The following is a 19,749-nucleotide window of genomic DNA, read 5'->3' on the forward strand; positions in this document are numbered from 1 at the left end:
TGAGAGGGAGTGGGGCTGGGGCAGCCTGAGGTTAGGGGAGGGACAGGTGATGCACAGCCGGCAGGGAGGGGGACTGAGTGGCTCATCAGGGGGGTGTGGCTCCTGCTGCTACATGCACCCCAAGAGGCATGAGTGGGGCATGTGTCCCAGGATCTGTGCGGGGCTGGGCAGACTGCCACTGCAGGTTGGGGCAGTGCCGGGCTGCAGTCAGCCCAAAATTCGCCACAGTCCCCTTGACTCCCCTTCCCAGAGCTGCTGCTACCCACCCTAAGTGCAGCCCTCTGCTGATAAGAGCCTGGCACAGCCACAGTGGCACCCTGACCTGACCCACGCAGATCTGGGGGCACATGCCCCCTGTGCCCTCCTGGTGTGCATGCAGCAGTGGGAGGTGCCCCCCTGCCACAGATGAGCCACAGCTCTGTCCCACACTCTGCCCTGCCCCAGCTGGGCAGCAACTGCCCCCGTCCCCACCCCACTAACTTCCCCCTCCCTTCACAGAATCACCTGTGGGCAGGAGGGTTGGGCCTTGCGCACATGTGGGCACGTGCTCAGCCCATCCCAAATTTTTTTTTTTCTTCCATCTACAGGGTCATGTCTATGGGTACCTTTTCCATGGCATGACTAGGTGTACAGGGTGTCTGTAAGTTTTCTATGACGTGGCTGGGCATGGAGCTAATGGGTATCTGGGTGCACCTTCCCCATGGTACTGGAGGTTCCTTGGGAAGTGGTGCCCAGGGGGGTTTAGGGGATCTTCTTTATATAGTCTGGCTGGGGGTACCCAGGGGACCTGCTCAGGTACGTACACCATAGCCAGGCTGGGGAATACAGGGTGCTGTATGGGGTGCCCAGGGCAGTATGTGTACCTCCTCCATGGGGTAGTGCATGAGGAAGGAGATCGATACCTTCTCCACGACATGACTATATTGTGCTGTACAGGGTGCCTATACCTTCTGCATACTATGGCAGTGGGTGGTGGGGAGGAGGAAGGGTAGTGGTGGCAATACCCAGGCGGCCAGTGGGTACTTTCACCATGGCCTGACGGGCGTACAGTATACTGCATGAGGTGCCTGTAGCTACTCCATGTTGTGGCTGGAGGGGGCAATCATAAGTGGGAAGGGGGTGGTATAGATACCTTCTCCACAGCATGTCTAGGAAACGAGGGGGGGGGGGAGGGGGCGGGCAGCGGGCGCTGCTGGTGCCTTGGGATCTACAGGTACCTTCACCATGGCTTGGTTGAGGGGTGCTATAGGGGTATCCTGGCTATATTTTCTTCATGCTGAGGAGGCCAGTGCTAGCAATGCCCAGGGGAGCTATGGACACTTTCACCATGGCATGACTAGGGGCTACAAGAAGCTCCTTTCTGAGGTGCCTGTACTCCATCCCTGGCTTGAATGGAAGGGGGGTGCTGGTGGTACCCAGAGGTGGCTACAAGTATCTTAGAATCATAGAAAATGAGAGTTGGAAGGGACCTCAGGAGGTCATCTAGTCCAACCACCTGTTTCAAGCAAGATCATCCCCAACTATCTCACCTCAACCAAGTCTTTGTCTAGCTGGGGCTTGAAAACCTCCAAGAATGGAGATTCCACAGCTACTCTGGGTAACCTGTTCCCATACTTTACTACCCTCGTAGTGAGAAAGTTTTTCCTAATATCCAACCTAAATTTCTCTTGCTGCAACTTCAGACCATTGATTTCTCAGTGGTGGCAAAAGACAGAACAAGGAGTAGTCTTGCTCCATCCTTTTTGGAATCATCCTCCAGGTATCTGAAGGCTTGCTATTAAATCCCACCCCCCTAAGTCTTCTCTTCTCCAGACTAAATAAGCTCAGTTCCCTCAACCTCTGCTCAGTCACATGCCCCAGCCCCCTAACCATTTCTGTTGCCCTCTACTGGACTGTCTCCTATTTGTCCACATCCTTTCTGTAACACAGTACTCTAGATGGGGACTCACCAGTGCTGAATAGAGAAGAAAAATCACTTCCTTTGATCTGCTGGCTACTAATGCAGCCCAGTATGATGTTAGCCTTCTCTACAACAAGGGTATACTGCTAGCTCCTTTTCAGCTTATTGCCTACTCTAATCCCCATGTCCTTTTCTGCAGAGCCACTGCTTAGCCAGTTGGTCCCCAGGTGCATGGGATTCTTCCACCCTAAGCGCCGGACTTTCCACTTGTCCTTATTAAACATCTCCACACTCTCTTAAGGGAATAGGGTGCCTATGACTTGACTGGGAGTACAAGAGACTATATACAGTTGCTTATATCTTCTTCAGGGTATAGCTGGATGGGGGGCAGTATTGGCAGTGCCTGGGGGGGTGGTATGGGTACCTTCTCCATAGCATGGCTGGCAGGGGGAAATGGTACCCAGGGGTGAGGAGGGGCAGGTACCTTCTCCATGGTGTGACGCAGCGTGGCAGGATCCTCAATGACATGGCGCAGCAGCAGAGTGACGAGGGGGGTGAAGCCGGTGAAGCCGGAGCTCTGGGTGAGACCCAAGATGGTGCGAGGACTGCGGAGCTCCGCGAAGAGCAGGGCGTGCGCATGGCGCCGTGTGAGGCGCAGGCAGAGGCGTAGTGTGGCGTGCAGTGTGTCAGGGTCCACCGGCACCGCCAGCATTGAGGCACAGGCCCGCAGCAGCACAGGTGCCAGCTCTGCTGGCAGCCCTTGCAGCAGCTCCTCACCCACCCCTGCGGCCTCTGTCACTGCCACCTCCCCTAGGGTTGGGACTGGTGTTGGGGCTGGCGTGGGGCTGGATGGGGCAGGCAATGCCTCTGGTGGGGGAGAAGAGGATGAGACATGACCTGCAGTACCTCTCACTCCTGACACACAGCCCTCATACCACTCCATGGTGCCCCTTGCTCTTGACCCTCAGCCCTCTCCCCAACCCCTCACTGCTCCTAATCCCCACTACCCTCACTTTTGCCCCACAGTGCCCCTCACTCCCAATTCACAGGACCTGGTATCCCTCAGTCTCAACCTGCAGCACCCCTCATCCCCCAGTGTGCATCATTCCTGAACCACAGCCCCCATCATAGTCCCGCAGTGCCCCTCAGCCCCACCTGCAGCACCTTCACCCTGCACAGTGCCCCTCACTCCTGCTGTACCTGGCCCCTTATCGTCTTTGGCCCCCGCCTCGGGCTCCTTGGTCTCATCTAGAGCCTGCTCCAATTCAGCCCCATCCTTGCCCTTTCCGGCTCGTGGCACCCGCAACAGCGTCAGCATCACAGGGCGACGGTTCCCCGTCTCCTCATTCACCTGTGGAGGTGTGGGGAGGAGAGGTCAACAACAATCACCAGCTAGGGGTGGAGCTTAAAGCTGGAGTCAGGGCTTTAGAATGATAGGAGAGGCTTTGATGATGGCAGGTACTTATGTGTTAGGAGCAAGGTTTAAGTGACAGGAAGAACTTAGATATAAGGAAGAGCTTAGGGTGGGGATAGGCTTTAAGCAGACTGGGAATGGGGCTTAAATGTGATGGAAGGAGCTTACAGCCAGGGCGTCTGGCAGAAGAACCTTACAGGTAGCAAGAGCAGCTTCTTGTGGGTACAGTGAAAGGGGCCTAGGCTAGGTGTTGGGGTGGGGCTGAAGACTAATGAGGTGGACTGAGGTATTGGGGGACAGGCTTAGGAGTGGTGGGGCAGAGCTTAGGTGTTAGGAGTGGAGCTTAGAGCCAGGGAGCCTGGCAAACAACATAGGAGCAGTGGGAGAAGCTTCAGAGGCATAGAATAGGAAAAACTTAGATATTAAGGTGAAGTTCAAAGGTCTTGGTTGGGGGGAGGGCCAGTCATACAGCCAGACAGGGTGATGGGAGCAGGTCCAGCAGTTAAGTTTGGGGTGGGGTGGGGAGAGGGCTTGTTGGAAAGCCAGGGCTTGGGGTCTGTCTGGTGGGAGAGGGGGGCAGGGCGGGGAAAAACAGGGCGCGCACACAGATGCCTGCTGGTGCTGGGGGAAAGGTGTCCAGGCACCAGGATTGCAGCAGGGGACAGGGTGGATCTGAGGCAGTGCTTGGTGCCGCCAGCAAACCCAGCTCTATGCTGTTACCACCAGAGCCTGTCCAGAGGCACCTACCCCTCCCAGTGGGGAAAAGGGGGCAGGGTTCTTTGGGAACATTAGGGAGCTATATGGCCAGTGACACTGGGGCCTGATGCCCGTACTGTCGGGGGGGGGGGGGATGTGTGGGGAGGGGGTGTTGCCTGATGCAGCATGGGAGCCCCAGCCTGGGGTGGGGCTGCCACAAGCATCTCCTTCTTCCCGCTGCCCATACGAGCTGGAGCCACCACACCTGACACACTCCAGCCTAGACAGGATGGAGACTGCCTGGAGCCCCTCGCCCTCCTCCTGCTGTCTACAGCATGACCTGGGCTAGAGCTGTGCTCTGCTTCATTCTGCTGCTGTGGAGCACAGCGCTGGTCCTCCCAGCTGGCTCATCCAGTGGCACGGGCAGTGTGTGGTGCCCCAGCCACTGCCTGTGCTTCTACATGAGGTGCACTGCATGAAGGCTGTCCCCCACCACGTCTCCACAGACCACCATCCTGTGAGTCTATGCAGGGCTGAGTGGGACGGGGCAGCTAGGGGCCACCTCCAGCAGGCCCGGGAATGAAGGGCACTGGCATGGTTCATGGGCAGGGGACAGTGTGTTGAAAGTGAGGGGCAATGGCATTGGCAGGGCACCAATGTATCAGGGCTGCTCAGCACCACAAAGCAGCGTGGTGGGACAGCTGCAGCTAGACCCATTCCTCATGTGTGAGGGGAGCAGGGGGACTCTAATTTTCCATGATTAAAAAACAAACAAAATCAAATGCCAAAATATATAGGTATTTAGCATTTATTTTATTAGAATGATGACTGAGACACCAATAAGCTTCCAAATTGCTTTAAAATTGTAAATATATCAATAAAATGTTATGTTCAACTAACACCTATATAGATAATGGCATTTCATTTTAATCGTGGAAAAACACTTTTTTTTTTTTGGGGGGGGGGGGGAGGGGGAGAGGTTATTTGAGAATTTTGGATTTTTTTTTTTAAATCAGAGAAAACCAGGATCCTGGTGATAAGAGGGACAAACCAGAAGCTGGGACTAAGTGGTAGGAAAAGCTTAAAAGGAGCAGAGTGGAAGTGGTGAGGGGGGCTTCACTTGCAGGGGAAGAACCTGAGTTGAGGAATGGTGAAAGGTGAAGCAAGGCAGTAGGATGGGGATGGGGGCTAGTGATGACCCAGCTTTGCTCTTCATCTGTGGCTCATCCCCCAGCATCACAGAGGTGACACAGCTGGCTTGTGCCCACCCTCCCCCATGGTGACCTGCTGGCCTAGCCCTGCCCACCTGCACCATGGTGGTGAACTGCACGGTATAGCGGCGCCGCCCAGCTGTGAAGCGCACACTGGGCTCGCCCGCCTGCCAGGCTGCATCAATGGTGCTGTTGTTGCTGGCACTGTAGCTGCACCAGCGCCCTGAGCGGTCGTCAAACCAGCGCCAGTTGTTCCCATTGGCCTGGAGGTACTGGGGGTGGGATGGGAGGGGTGGGGATCAGTGGGGCTGGAGGCAGGGCTAAAAGGGGGCCCTGCCCCCTCTTACTGCCTCCTATAACTTCCTGCCAGGATTTGCATTCCCCAGCCTGTGCCCCCAGACCCACATGCCCCTATCTGGCACCTGACACCTATTTTCCTGTGCCCCAAACCCATATCCCCAGAGCCACCAATTAGGTCTACCACCTATCCCAGCCTCTGCCTCCAGACTTGCATCTCCCCATGCCCCCACCCAGCACCTACCCCCTCCCACACCCCCAGCTTCTACCCTCACACCCACATGCTCCTAGTGCCCCTACCTGGCAGCTACTTTCCACACCTAGACCCCTGCCCCCACCCCCAGTCCCAGCTGCCCATCCACCCCCACAGGCACCTTGTTCATCTGGGCCCTGCGCTTGGCTGACACAGCTGTCTTCTCATAGAAGTCAATTAGCAACAGCACTGGCGTTATCCATCTGCAGATGAGAAGGGAAAGGCAGGGGTGTTATACTCTGCTGCTCCACCTCAGGGCTGGCTACACCTCACCATATCTTTGAGGTGTTATGCTCAGCTGTTTCCTCACATGCTCCAACCCAGACCTGGACTGATCTCCACCCTCCCCAGACAGCGTTATGCTCAGCCAAACCAGCTCTACCCCACCACAGAGCCAACTGCTTCTCATTCCACTCAGTCACTGTCCCCTGCTCCACCCCAGAGGCAGCTGCCCTGTACCCTTGGCCTTACTTGGGGGTCTGGACATCCTTGTGCTCCTTGGCAGCCTGCAAGCAGGGCTGCACCACCTCCAGTAGCTTGATGAGCACTGTCAGGATCCCGCTGGACTCCACTACACGGGCACACGGCAGCTTCAGTTCCTGCAGAGGTGGGGCATGGGTAGGGCACGGGTGTCAGGAAGCAGGGCCTTGGGGAGCCTCTGTGGGGCATGGCCAGCTTAAGGGGTGCTAAGGCCCCCTGTGGTGGGGAGGAGAAAAGCAGCCACTGGGTCAGGGGACAGACCCAGTCATCTGGGTCTCCCCCAGCTCAGAGGAAATGAAGATGAGTCAGAGACGGGGACAGGGAGCCAGATGCCTGCGTTCTGTCTCCTTAACTCTGGATGGATGCAAGGGGGAGAACCCAGACATTTGGCAGAACCTGGACACCTGGGTTCTCTACCCCCACCCCACCCTCTGAAGGGCCCAGGGGTTCTCTCCCAGCTCCATGGGGAAGAGGGAAGGAGGGACCTGAATGCCTGGGCACAATCCCAGCCCTATGGGGGGTGTGGATGCCTGGGTTCTTCCCAAGCCCTACAGAGTGCATGGAGGACCCTGGACACCTGGGTTCTCCCTCTCTTCCTGGAAAGCATGGAGGAGACTAGAATGCCTGGGGGTTTTCCTTCAGCCCTGGGAGAGCATGTTAAGGGACCCTGGATACCAGGGTTCTTCCCCCCACTATTAATGCATATAATAGGGCCCTGAACACCTGGCTTGTCCCTCCACTCTTGAGGCACACGGTGTGGCCCTGGTTCTCCCCCAGCCCTGAAGAGTGTATAGGAGGACCCAGACACCTGGGTTCTGCTCTCTATCTCTGGATGTATGTGGCAGTACCCAGGCACCTGGGCTCCCCCCCCCCCCGACTCTTGATACTCATGGAGTAGACACCTAGGCTTTGCCATGGGGGCTCACCTCAAAGAGCAGGGTGAGCAGGAGGATACGGGTGGCCAGGTTTGAGGCCTGGGGCAGAGTCGCCATCTGGCTGATCCACTCCGAGACTGTCTTGGTGTCACTGGTGGTGAGGGGCAGTGCTGCCTTGATTAGCACATCAGCTGCCTCCCATACCTGGGGGAGATTAGGGGGAGAGGGAGGGAGGGGGCATCAGGCACTGCAAGGCAACCCCAGCCTCATGTCAGGACTGGAGATAGGGGCTCAAAGCCCTTGTTGGGAAGAAAAGAAGGGAGGTTTATGACTAGGAGGTTGGACCTACCCAGTCACTTGCCTGGCACATAATGGCATCACAACAGGTGGAACCATGTGGGTGACTAGGAGGCAGAACCTACCCACCTGGCCTGGCCCAAGATGGGGTGAGCAGGGCTGGACACAGGCGTAGGTCAACCAGGTGGCTGCCCAGGACCCGGACAGAAAGAGGACCCAAAAATGAAGACTCTTGCAACCATCCTCTGGCAAAGGAGGGCCCAATACTAAAAGTTCACCTGGGGCCTCCAGGAGTCTAGCTATAGCACTGGCTATGGGGTGGAGGCAGGGCCAAAGAGGGTGGGGCTTTGTCTAGGCAGTGGGGGCAACCTACTGGATGACCTGGTACATGATGGAATCACAGTAAGTGTAGCCATGGGGTAGGGACAGGACTTTGTTTAGCGGGCAGGGCATATCTGCTTGACCTGGCCCAAAATGAAGTTGTGGTAGATGGAACTGTCAGTGTGGGTAGGGCTACAGGTACGGAGCAGGGCCTACCTGCTAGATGACCCATCTCAAAATGCTGCTGTGGTAGGCAGGGCCCTGAGGGCTGTGGGCAGGGCTATGCCAAGGGAGTGAAGCCTACCTGCTTGACGACCTGGCGCAGGATGGAGTCGCGGTAAGCAGGGCCGTTGCGTCGCACGGCTGTCATGAGCAGGTCACAGACACGGTAGACTGTGTCGGGCAGCTCATCCAGCAGCTGGGCGCAGCCAGGCAGCATGTGCTCCGTGAAGGCCTGCAGCTCGCTTGGCGCAAGTGGCTCAGCTGCCTCAAACTTCTCCAGACAGCGCGCCTCCTCCTCCTCCGCCCGCTCACGTGCCCGCCGCTCTTCCTCCTCCTTGCGGCATGCTGCCTCCTGGGGAGGGCGACCACAGTCACTGCCTGCCCCTGGCCCTGGGACCCCTGCCCTGGCCCAGACCCTTGAGCCTAGTTTGTCACTACCTGCCCCCAGGCCCTGTCCTTAGCATCCTGCATGCACCCCTGGGACTCCCCTGAAAATCCAACCCCTCCCAACCTATGCCTGGAACCCCCCTACTTCTCTACAACCCCCAAGCTTCCCCACAAACAACCCCTGGGACCCCTCCCCATTAACTCAACACCCCCCACACCTAGGACCCTTTACCTTCCCCCAACCTCCCAAGTACCCAAGCAGCCGAAACCCATCCCTGTCCCAATCCCATCAGTGCCTGCCCCCAACCCCCACTCCCCACAACCCCTCCACACAACACACAGTAGTGCCCAGCCCTGTCCCAAGCCCCAAGTTTGTCACTGCCTGCACCCAACCCACCTTGGGATCCCCAGCCCTGTCCCAGACCTGCCCCAATCCCAACCCCCACGCCCTTCAAGCACCATGCTGAGACCCCCAGCCCTGTTCCAAGCTCTCAAACCCCAGGCCCAGGGCTCCCCAAGCCCCAGCATCAGGATCCCCAGCCCTACCACCCAGGCTGCACCCCAACCCGAGACCTACTGCCCCCTTCCAAATCCCAAGACCCCTGGCCTAAGCTATGGCTAAACCCATCTCCACCTGGCACTGGCAACTTACAGTCCCCTATCCCCCATTAATCTCAACTTGCAACCTCCCCAGTGGTGCCCCTCACTCCCAACCTGCACCCTCCCCATCCTCCTGTAGTGCTCCTCACTCCTGGCCTACAACCCCTACCTCTGGGGACTCAGTGCGCTGGTCCATAGGGATGTCCTGGCCCAGTGACATGGCAATGGCACGCATCATCTGGTCTTCCTCTGACATGCTCAGGTCCTGTGTGAAGGAGAAGCAGCGGCTGGTGGGTCCCAAGGAGCCTTAGCTTTAGGGTTGGGGGGCAAGAAGGGTGTGGGAGAAGGAACAAGGAGGCACTTACCCGAACACCAGCACCAGCCAATGGGGGTGGGTGGGTGAGCAGGTACTCTGTGGCCTGCTCCATGGTGCTGGTGCTGAGCAGGGCCTCCATGGCATGCTCCCGTGGGAAACCCATGTCCATCAACTGGTAGCAGGACCAAGAGGGCGCTGGGGGAGAGGGACCTAGGCGTCTGGGCGCCCGAGATCTCCCCCTCTCCCCACCCCAAGCTGGGGATGACGGAACCTAGGCATCTGGGTCGCAGAACAATCCCCCTCCCCTCTACCACTCTTGCAGAACAGTGCAAGGAATGAGAAGTGCTGCAGAAGCCAGAATCCAGCCCTGCCTCCTGCACTTTTCCCTTCAGGGATAGAAACCCAGAACCTGGGTGCACATTTCCTATCCCCTAAAAAGGGAACCCACCTGGATTCTGCTGACAAGCTGGGAGAGAACCCAGGCCTCTGCAGTTCCAGCCCCCCTGCTCTAACTCCAGTACCCCTTCTTTCCCAGAATGGGGAAAGAATCCAGGCGTCTGGGCTCCTAGCCTTCCCCACCATTCTGCTCCAGTTGGCTGGCCCCTTCTGGCTACAAGCCAGGAAGGAACCCAAGTGCCAGGGCCTCCCAGCAGCCCCAATCCAAAGGACCCCACTACCTACCCCAAGCCGGAAGAAGCCAAGTATCCGGGGTACCCAGCCTCCCTGCTCAAACCCACTGAATACACAAGTCCCCTACTCATAAAGAAAGAACTCCAGCCCCCTGGAAGATAACCTAGGTAACCCCCCAAAAAACTATAGGACTCTGGCATCCAGCTCCCCTCCCCACCTAATATTTATGTTGGGGCACACCGTCACCATGGAGACAAGACCCCATTTTCTGAGATGGTCCCTCCTCCCCCACTCCCTGCCATGGTGCCGGAGCCCTGGGGAAGGAAATGCTGGTGTCTGGACACCCTTCCCATCCCCTAGCAGGGGAACTGGACCTCAGCACTCAGCTCTCCCCCCGCCCCGCCCCCACCAGCCCCCAAAAGATGTAAAGATAAGCCAAGCATCTCCCCCCCCTCCCCCCAAGGACAGAACCCTAGCATCTGGGCACCTGTGCCCTCATCAGAACAAAACCACCCTCCTCCCCCATGAGAGAAGAGAAACCTGGTATCTGGACACCCATTTCTTTCCGTGGATAGAACCCCCCAAGCAGAACCCAGGTGTCCAGATCCCCCTGCCCCTCTGGTCACCTGCTGCAGCTGCTGGGGGTTGACATGGGGGTCACGGCGGGCACCGGGCTCGTCAGAGCCTGGCTCATCATCAGTCCGGGTGCCCTCGCGTTCCTTGGCCAGGCGCTCGCGCAGTAGGGGCTCCCCACGCAGCACATGGCAAAGGATGGCCAGCATGGACTCAGCCATGCGCCCACCGTACACACGCAGTGGGCGACGGTGCCACAGCTGCTGGATGCACTGGAATGCCGCCTACAGCATAAGAAGGGCAGAATCAGTGCCAGGCCCTCTCCCACCCAACTGCTCCCAAAGCCAGTGTCAGCATAATCCATAGCCCCCCTAGCATCAGCCCCATACCTTGCTGCCCTTAGCCCCCACATTAGCTCCATAATCTCCAGCCCAACTCCTGCCCCCCACAACCCCTTCCCCCAGCATCAGTCCCATAACCCCCAATCCCCCTACAGTTTCAGCCCCATAACCCTCAGTCTCCCCAGTCCCACCTTTTGGGTGACAACGAGGAAGCGCAGGGGGCTGAAGTGGGGCCCGCCGGGGGCACCAGGGGGACGGGCAGGCAGGGCATGGGGTGACTCCAGCACGGTACTGGGGTTCACCATCTTCTCCACCAGCATGAGCCATGCATCCAGGAACTCGCCCGTGCCGTCTGGCAGCTCAGGATGCTCCAGCCCCTCGGCCACTGGCACACGGCCCCCCATTGACAGTGCCCAGTTGAATGTCCTAAGGGCATGGAGAAGGGATGGAGGAGTAAGGGGAGCAAAATTAAGACTCCCAGCCCCCCACTCTCCTTCAGGGGAACCCAGGCATCCAGGCTCCCAGGCCCTCGCTCTCCTTCCAGGAAACCTAGCCATCTGGGCTTCCAGTCCTCCACTCTCCTCCTAGGGAATGCAGGCATCCAGGCTTCTGGCTCCTCCTCCCCTCCAAGAAAACCCTAGCATCTGGCCTCCCAGCCTTTACAGCTGACAGCTCAAAACCCCCAGACCCCACTGCCCTTCCAGAGCTGGAAGGAATCCAGGCATCCAGCCCACACCTCAAGCCTCCTAGACCCCAGTAGCCCCCTGGAGCTGAAGGGAACCCAGGCCCCTTATTTTAACCCAGTGTATCCCAAAATCCCACTCCATTCCCAAAACAGAAAGAGCTAAGGTGCCTGGGTTAACAGGCCAGGGAACCCAAGAGTCTGGGCTGGGGGCTCACTCAAAGAGGGCGTTGTGGCCGCCAGAGCAAAGGAATTTCTGCAACATGAGGTGATAGGGAAACTTGCGCTCATCGAACAGCATTGGTGATGTGAATCCCACTGAGCAGATGAAGAAAGTCAGCCTGGAGAGTTGGAGGGGAGGGGATGAGTGGCTCCACCCACAGTGCCCCCCAGCCTGTCCTCCCCATAGCACCAGGCACTCCCGCATCCCCAAACAAAAGTTTCCCTCAAGTCCCTCCAGCCCCCTTGTACCCAGATGTAATGCCCCCCAAAGGATGCCCAATCCACCTGTAAACCTCTAAAACCCAGTCCCCAATGCTTCCCCCAACCCAACAATCACCCCTGAAGTCTACCCATCCCCAAAGCCCCCCCAATATTCCTCAGCACCCTAGACTCATCCCCAAAGCCACTCCAGCTCCCTATCATCCGCCCCCCAAAAACCCCTTCTTCACCTCCCTACACCCACCCAATGCCCTCCACCCCCCTAACACCCACCTCAGCCTCAACACCTCTCAAGCCCCCTTACCGCATCCCCAGTGCTGCCCCAAACCTCAACTCCTTATGCTTACACCCAATGCCACCTAGGCTCCTTACAGACCCTGACCATGCCCCTGCCCAATCCTCCACCCCACCGGGTGCAGGCTGACCGGAAGCGGGGTGTGGGGGTGTAGGGCGGCGGCTGCCAGGACAGCCCCTTGGTTAGCAGCTTGGTGAGGGCCGAGGCTGTGGCACGGGCAGCAGGCGTGGGTGCGGGGGCAGCACCAGCTGCATGGTGGCTGCGGCGCTGGCGCACAGGTGAGCCAACACATAGCTTCACCAACAGCCCAAAGAGTTCGGCCAATGCCCGGCCCAAGCGCGATGAAGCTGTAGGGGGAGGGGAGAAACACTGGGTTAGGGCTGCCAAGGGACCCAGGTGTCTGGGACACCCCACCCCACTCCCTCTATGGGGCCAGCCCTGGTTCCCTGAGCTGACAAAACCCAAGAGCCCAGGAGGACCAGGTCCCATCCCCACCAAGTTGTGATAGAACCCCAATATCCAGGATGACAAGCTCCACCTCCAAGAGGGAATAGAGCCCAGGCATTCAGGATGCTCAGTGACCCACCAGACCTGGCGCTTCAATCCCCAAGCCTGAATAGAACACAGGAGTCTGGATGCCCAGTCTTTCCCCACCACTTAAGCTGGAATAAAATCCAGACATTCAGGTTCCCAAGCCTCCCTGCTCTTACTGTCCATCCCTCTCCTCTCCCAGAGAGCTCAAGACACCTGGGCTCCCAACCCTGCTCCATTTACAGAGAAACCAGGTGTCTGGGCACTCACCAGACAGCAGGGGCTTGATCTGTTTGATGCGGGCAGCCATGGCGGGTGTGATCTTGGCCTTAGCCTTGGCGTCAGCAGTGCTGGGCTCATCTGTCTCCATGGGGGCCAGTGCATCGCCATCCAGGCTGATGCCCTCCAGCAACCCTTGGGCCGAGGGCTCCGCCACTGCCCCTGCTGTGTCTTCTGTCTCCCCTTCTGGGGGAACCAGGCACAGGGGAGGGCTGAGGGATCTGGGCTCCCAGCCTCCCCCCCACCTCTCTAGTCCAGTGCATTGGAGACCACTGCCCACAAGCTAGTAGAGAACCCAGGCGTCCAAGGTTCCAACCCTTCTCCTTCACCTCCTAGAGTGGGTAGAGAACCCAGATGTCTGGGCTCCCAGCCCCCCTGCCTATTCCAAGCCAATTGCCCCAACCACTTACAAGCTGAGAAAGAACCTAGGTGTACAGGGCTCCTGGTCTTCCCCATTCCCTGTCCCAATTATTGGAATCTGCTGTCCACAAACTGGGAGAGAATGGAAGTGTCTGGAGCTCCCAGCCTCCCTCACACCCTTGATTCAACCCACTGGACTTTGCTGTCTGCAAGTTGGGAGGAAACCCAGGTGTCCAGGCTCCCAGACTCCCAGCCACAACCCACTGGACCCCACTGCCTACAAGCTAGGGGGGAATCCAGGCATCTGAGGCTCCCAGTCTGTCCTAATGCACTGCCACAACCTGCTGTACTCCCCTCCCTTCCCAGTACTGGGAAGGAACCCAGGCATCCAAGATCCCACCCTCCTGCCCCTATGCCGGGAGGAGAACCCAGGTGTCCAAGGTACATACCAGGTCTCTTGGTCCCCTGGCTGGCTGTAGGCACCACCTTTTCATCCTTGGGCACCAGCTTCTGCATATCAGCCTGCCCAAACTCGCAGCCTGCTGGGAGGCTGGTAGGGGTGGGGTTGTCAGTCAGGATTGAGAGCCCCACTTCCCCTGGACCCCCTGACTGCACCTTCAGCACTGCCGGATAGTGGCCCCCCACCAGATACTGACAGATAGGGTCCCCCCCTTACTGGAATTGCCCCTGGTACTACCAAACATTGAGTCCCCTCCTTCTTGGGCTCTTTACTGAATGCCCCCCCACCCCTCCTGCACTGCCAGATAGTGACCCCCAACCCCCAGACACCCCAAGGCTGCCCTGTGGTTACCACAAGACTGTCAGACAATGAACCCCCCCTACCCATGGATCCCCAGGCACTGACAGGTAGGGTCCCTTCCCTTATTGGAAACCCCAACTCCAGCACTGTCAGGTAGTACCCCCTCCCTTTGACAGACCTTGAAGCACTGCCAAATAAAGTCTCCTGTTAGACACCTCTAAGTACATCTAGATAGGGTCCTCCCTCATTAGACCTCACTTCCCAGCATAACAAAATAGAGCTCCTCCCCCACCATTACTGAAGCCCTCCCAAACACTACCAGACAGGGTCTCCATTAATTGCATATGCCCAGGCACTGCCAGATAGGACCCCTGCAGTGCCAAGGCAGCCCCTGCCAGGCACCCACCTATTGGGCGTGCAGAGAGACAGGAGTACAGTGCTCTCCCACACCAGTGAGCAGTAGAGCTGGCTCAGTTTGCCCAGCACACTCAGGCCCAGTGCTGAGCCCCACTGGTTCACAGAGATGGCACGGATCTCGCTCTGCAACAAGCCAGGAGGCACATTAGGGGAACAACCTCCCCATTTCCAGCCCAGCTTGGCCATCTCCTACCTCCCAACCCAGTGCCCCTCTCTCACCTCTATTGCCCACCCACAGCCCATGCACCCCTGCCTAGCTCAGATGCTCCCTGTTCTCCTGCCTGCAGCCCAGATGCTTCCTGCAAACCACCAGCCCTGAGGCTGCATGTGCCTGTCACATGATAACCCCTAGCCCCAGTCCCTGCCTAGTCCAGATGCCCCCAGACCAAGCAACTGCCCACCCCTGACTCCATGACCAAGCTCAGATGTCCCCCACCCCAAATCCTTGCCTAGCCCACATACCCTACCTCCCAGTCCACATGCTTCCTCCAACTCCCTGGCCCAGCTCAGATGCTCCCTCCCATGCCTCACCATTACCCCTCTACCTTGTTCCCCCTCTAATGTCCCCAGCTCTGGTTCTCTCTCACTTCCAGCCTAGCCCAGATGCTCCCTAGCCCCAGTCCCCACCAAAATCTCTGCCTAGCCCACACGCTCCCTTTTCCAATGCCACAGGCTGAGATGCCCCCCTGCCTACCCCCCTCCCCCCCATTTCCAATGCCCCTCCTCCCACCCTTGGGCCAGTCCAGTTGTCCTGCCTGGGTGTACCTGGCCAACGCGGCAGGTGTGCACAAACATCATGATATAGGCGTGGGCAGCGGTGAGCGCGTGCAGCAGGGGTGTGGCCTGGGCTGACAGGGTGGCATCAGCCACATGCCCAGCACCTGCCAGCTCTCGCAACAGTACCGATCCACCTGGTGCCTCGATGGGCCGGTGCAGTGGCTCCAGCGCTGACAGCACTGTGTCCAGCTGCAGCAGCCCCTCCTGCAGCACCTTGGGTTCATGCGACAGTGTCTGGGGGGGGGGGGGGGGCACACCATGAGTCCCTGGGACCTGGCCCCACCCCCCATAGTCTGCAGCCAGAAGCCCTGCACTCCCAGGCTTGGTGCGCCCCCACATGCATTCTCTCAAGCTTGACCACTACACCCTGAAGCCATGTCCTTCACCCCGGGCTATGCCCCCCAGGGCATATACCCAGAAGCCCCACCCGCCCCAAACCCAAGCTGCATCTCTACAGCTTGGCCATGCCCTAACCCAGCCAGCAACCAGAAGCCCTCCCCTCCCCCCATGCCCCAGCACTCTCTTCCACCCTACATATACCCAGAAGCCCACCCCAGGCCAAAAAGCCTGGCCAAATCCCAACCTTGCACCCAGGAGCCCTGCTCCCACAGTCCAGCCCCAAAAGCTTCGTTCCCCAACCCCAAGGGTAGAATTTGGCAGAGATGGCTATAAAGTTAGAGGCTTTATGAAGAGCCACTGGCAAAGGATGCTGAATAAAGAATGCAATCTAGGACAAGACTACAGCTCCCAACATGCCCCCAGATGAGGAGCTTAAAGGACAAGTGCCACTATGCCTCTGGGACTACCTATCTTTCTCAGAATACCTTCTGTCAAGAGCCTTAAAGGGCCAGCACTTTTGTCCCCACAGTAAGCTCTATTTCTCTGTTGGAGTCCTTAAATGACTACCACCACTAGAATGTTTCACAAAAGCCTCCCTTGCCAAGGACTTTAAAGGGAACAATGCCAGGAGGCTCCCATTTCCCAGAAATTCCCCATGATGACCTTTAAGGTCCAGAACCACAGTCTCCCCGGGAACACCCTTTCCCAGAATCCTCCTCAAGTTCCTTAAAGGACTAGTGCCCTCATCTTCAAGAAAAGTTATGGGAAATAGTCTCATCAAGAACCTTTAAAAGTCAGCACCCTTGTTCTCAAAGAGCTCCATTTCCCCGAATTCCCCATTAACAGCCTTAAAAGGGTGGTTGTCATGTGACTTTATTTCCCACAATTTCTCCTGTAAGGGACTGAAAGGACCAGCAATCTCTGTACTCCCTGTTCCCCAGAATCACCCCCCCCCTCAAGCCAAGGTTCTTAGTTAAACGGCCATGCGTGGGGCTCACCAGGATGGACTTGCAGACGCCAGCGACGGCTTGGCAGGCAGCTGAGGTGGGGAAGTCAATAGGCAGGTTGGGCAGGCCCAGGATCGTGACAAGGGGCAGCAGCCCCTTCTGCGTCACAAACTCCTGGCAGTGGTCATCTGTTGTGTTGTTGCTCAGGATGGACTCTACGAACTTCATCTGGAGTCGGGGGGGGGGGGGTGGAGAATGTAACAGGACGGAGCCATACCCTTCCCCAGCCCCACCACTGCAGCTCCCCCCCCAGCCCCCAAAGATTCCCTACACCCCGCTGCCCCACTCATACCCCTGGGTCCCCCTTAGTGTTGCCCCACTCACCACATTGAGGATGTAATCCATCAGGGGGATGGGGATCCGCTCCTCTGCACCCAGTGCCCTGCAGGAAAGGGGGGTGGGATGAACCAGAGCTGCAGTCCTGTTGCCTTTTCCCACGGCAGAGAAGGCCCTCCTCTAGCTAGGCTTCCCAGTCCTCCAGCACTCCAGCCCGAAGGCCCCTACCCTAGCAACACCCCCAGCCCTCTGAGCATCCTTGTCACCCACACTACCCAGAGACCTAGAGTCTTAATGGCCAAGAAGGCACACAATACAGACACCCCACCCCACAATGCTCCAGTCATCCCCTACTTGCCCACAGCTGAGAGGACCTAGGGGAATGCAAGTGCCCCCTCACCCACCTGCTACAAGCTGGGTTCAGCTTCACTGTCAAGACCCCTCCAACGCTACCCAGGGACCCTGAGCATCCCCTAGAGGTCAGGAGGGCACATTGTACCCCCTCTGCCCCGCAACACATGCACATACAAGGGATAGGAGACCCCTGAGGACCAGAGTACTCAGGGGCTCAAAACACCCCCCACTGCCTCCCCACCCAGTGGCTGACACTCACTGCTGGCTGGGCTCAGCCTCACTCTGCTGGGTGGCATTGAAGCTCTGCATGGCCTGCACCTCCTCTTCCTCCTCATCTTCACTAGAGGCCTCCTCAGCAGCATGGGGTGAGCGGGGCGGGGGTGCTGTAGCTGTGCCATCTGCCTTCTGAATTGATGGCTTCTGGCAGATGTACTTGGGGTCCCGGCCCAGGTTACAAATCTCCTCCAGCAGCTGCGGGGGGGAGATGCAGACAAATGGACATCAGGGCAGGAGCAGCCAAGTACCCAGAAACAGGCGGGGCTGCAGGTTGGGAGTGAAAGGCCCAAGCAAGATGTACAGGGTGGGTGCTGTGGGCAGCTGCAAGTCAGGAGTGAGGGGCAGCTCCAGAGTATTGGGGGGGTGGAGGGGGTGACAATGATGCCCCTCTCACCCCCAGGCCTAAGGAAGTTCTCCATACCCTGGCCCTACCCCTACCTTGATGATAGCTGTGGTAGCATCTGTCTTGAGTGTAGGCTGGTGTCTCATGAGCTCATCTACAGCACTGCCCAGGTTCGAGGCCGTGTCCCCTGCAGGCAACAAGCAGGGAGGTCAGACATGGGGAAGGAGAGTTGGCACCCTGGATAACACAGTTTGGGAGATTCTCCTAGAGAAGATCTTCACAACCATACAGTTACCATGCTAGAACAGCAACTAGAGTGACTGGGGGGGGCGGGGGGGATGATGCACTGGGTGCTGTATCAGATACCATAGAGTTCTAGGACTTACTACACAAAATCCTCCACAACCACAGAGATGCAGTCCCAGCCCAGGTTGGAGGCTAGAAGACACCCCCCACAACTCCTGACCAGTGGCCACAAGGGGGGCAGTGCACCAAATAAAACTGAATTCTAGAAGCCTTTACTAAACAGGTCCCTCCAAAGGAGACCTACCACCAGTCATAGGCACCATAAAGTTTTAGAAGTTCTATGGTTGTAGAGCAGGGGTGGGCAAACTGTTTGAGCCTGAGGGCCCACTTAGGAAGTTTTGGTGAGCTGTCACAGGCTGGGTCATCACCCTTCCCACCACCCACCCACCCACAACAGCTGACCAAACCCCCTTAAGTGGCCCAGCAGATGGGATGGGATCAGGATTGCTGGGAGGCGGCAGCACAGGGCCAGGGGCAGAGCTGCAATCTACTCCCCTGCAATGGGTATCAGTTCCACCCATCCATCTTACTCCTAGACGCTGCACCCCACTCACCTGGCTACACACTCTGCCTGTGCAGGTCCTAGCCTGGTCTCCATGGAGACCCTGCCCACCAGATGGACCAGGGCATCTGGGCAGTGGGGAAGGGGCCAGGTCCAGCAGTGGCATCAGAGATTGGCAGTGGCAGCTGGAAGGAGCCACCCCTGCCAGGGCTACTGGGAAGCAAGTCCAGCCTCATGTGCCATGGCCCAAGCTGCTCCTGCTCCTACACCTGGGCTGGATGAAAAGCTAAGGAACTGATGCAGGCCATATAGAATCCCTCAGTGAGTCACATCCAGCCCATGAGCCATACTTTCCCTGCTCTTGTTGTAGAGGATCTTCTCTACACATTTCTAACTCTACAGTACTGGAGGATGGGGGAGAAGAGACACTTCAGATACCATAAAGAGCTCCTGCTAGACACAACCCTCTGCAGCCATAAAGCTACCATCCCAGAGTGGAGCCAGGCCCAAGCCAGGTACTTGAGACCCCTCCAGGGGCAGAACACTCAGAACACTAGATACCACAGAGATCTATGAGCCCCACCCCTGCACCAGACAGGACTCTGAGTTCTCCAGTGGCCAAAAGTGGTTACTGCACTTAAATACCATAGAGTGCTCAGAACTCCTGCTAGATTGGTAGTGGTCATCCTAGAGTCCAGACCAGCCCAGGCCCTGGTGGCCACAAAGGGTAGTGTACTAAATACCATGAAAATACAGAGGCTGTGCGACACAAAACTCTCTACTATAAGCACACAAGGTAACTATAGGCAGCTTGACAAATGGTGTTTGTACCCAAAAGCTTACAAAGAAGAATTTTTCCAACTATTTTAGTTTGTCTAATAAAAGATATCAGATTTACTTAAAAAACCTTGTCTGCTTATGCCCTGAAACCAACACAGCTACAACCTATACCCCTGAAATTCTCTATAGCCATAGAATAATCACCCTAGAA

General features: G+C 57.6%; 1 protein-coding gene across 7 annotated transcripts in view; it reads right to left on the reverse strand.

The window, feature by feature from the left end:
* The window catches only part of HUWE1 (HECT, UBA and WWE domain containing E3 ubiquitin protein ligase 1), a 78,999-nt gene that overhangs the window by 37,076 nt on the left and 22,174 nt on the right, over window positions 1-19,749 (reverse strand). For all 7 annotated transcript variants that reach the window (XM_090060663.1, XM_090060662.1, XM_090060660.1 and 4 more), the window contains 21 exons: window positions 18,046-18,137; window positions 17,591-17,802; window positions 17,026-17,083; window positions 16,693-16,869; window positions 15,344-15,589; window positions 14,568-14,701; window positions 13,851-13,951; window positions 13,033-13,227; window positions 12,362-12,578; window positions 11,714-11,836; window positions 11,005-11,239; window positions 10,526-10,756; window positions 9,319-9,441; window positions 9,123-9,218; window positions 8,049-8,318; window positions 7,178-7,330; window positions 6,243-6,370; window positions 5,893-5,974; window positions 5,317-5,493; window positions 3,101-3,251; window positions 2,385-2,767 (listed from right to left, as the gene is read on the reverse strand). In XM_090060663.1, coding sequence (XP_089916789.1) covers window positions 2,385-2,767; window positions 3,101-3,251; window positions 5,317-5,493; window positions 5,893-5,974; window positions 6,243-6,370; window positions 7,178-7,330; window positions 8,049-8,318; window positions 9,123-9,218; window positions 9,319-9,441; window positions 10,526-10,756; window positions 11,005-11,239; window positions 11,714-11,836; window positions 12,362-12,578; window positions 13,033-13,227; window positions 13,851-13,951; window positions 14,568-14,701; window positions 15,344-15,589; window positions 16,693-16,869; window positions 17,026-17,083; window positions 17,591-17,802; window positions 18,046-18,137 — 3,584 coding nt within the window. The remainder of the gene's footprint in view (window positions 1-2,384; window positions 2,768-3,100; window positions 3,252-5,316; window positions 5,494-5,892; window positions 5,975-6,242; window positions 6,371-7,177; window positions 7,331-8,048; window positions 8,319-9,122; window positions 9,219-9,318; window positions 9,442-10,525; window positions 10,757-11,004; window positions 11,240-11,713; window positions 11,837-12,361; window positions 12,579-13,032; window positions 13,228-13,850; window positions 13,952-14,567; window positions 14,702-15,343; window positions 15,590-16,692; window positions 16,870-17,025; window positions 17,084-17,590; window positions 17,803-18,045; window positions 18,138-19,749) is intronic.

Source organism: Crocodylus siamensis, chromosome 8 (assembly GCF_052110815.1).
Source record: "Crocodylus siamensis isolate JL-2025a chromosome 8, ASM5211081v1, whole genome shotgun sequence".
Lineage (NCBI taxonomy): Eukaryota > Metazoa > Chordata > Crocodylia > Crocodylidae > Crocodylus > Crocodylus siamensis.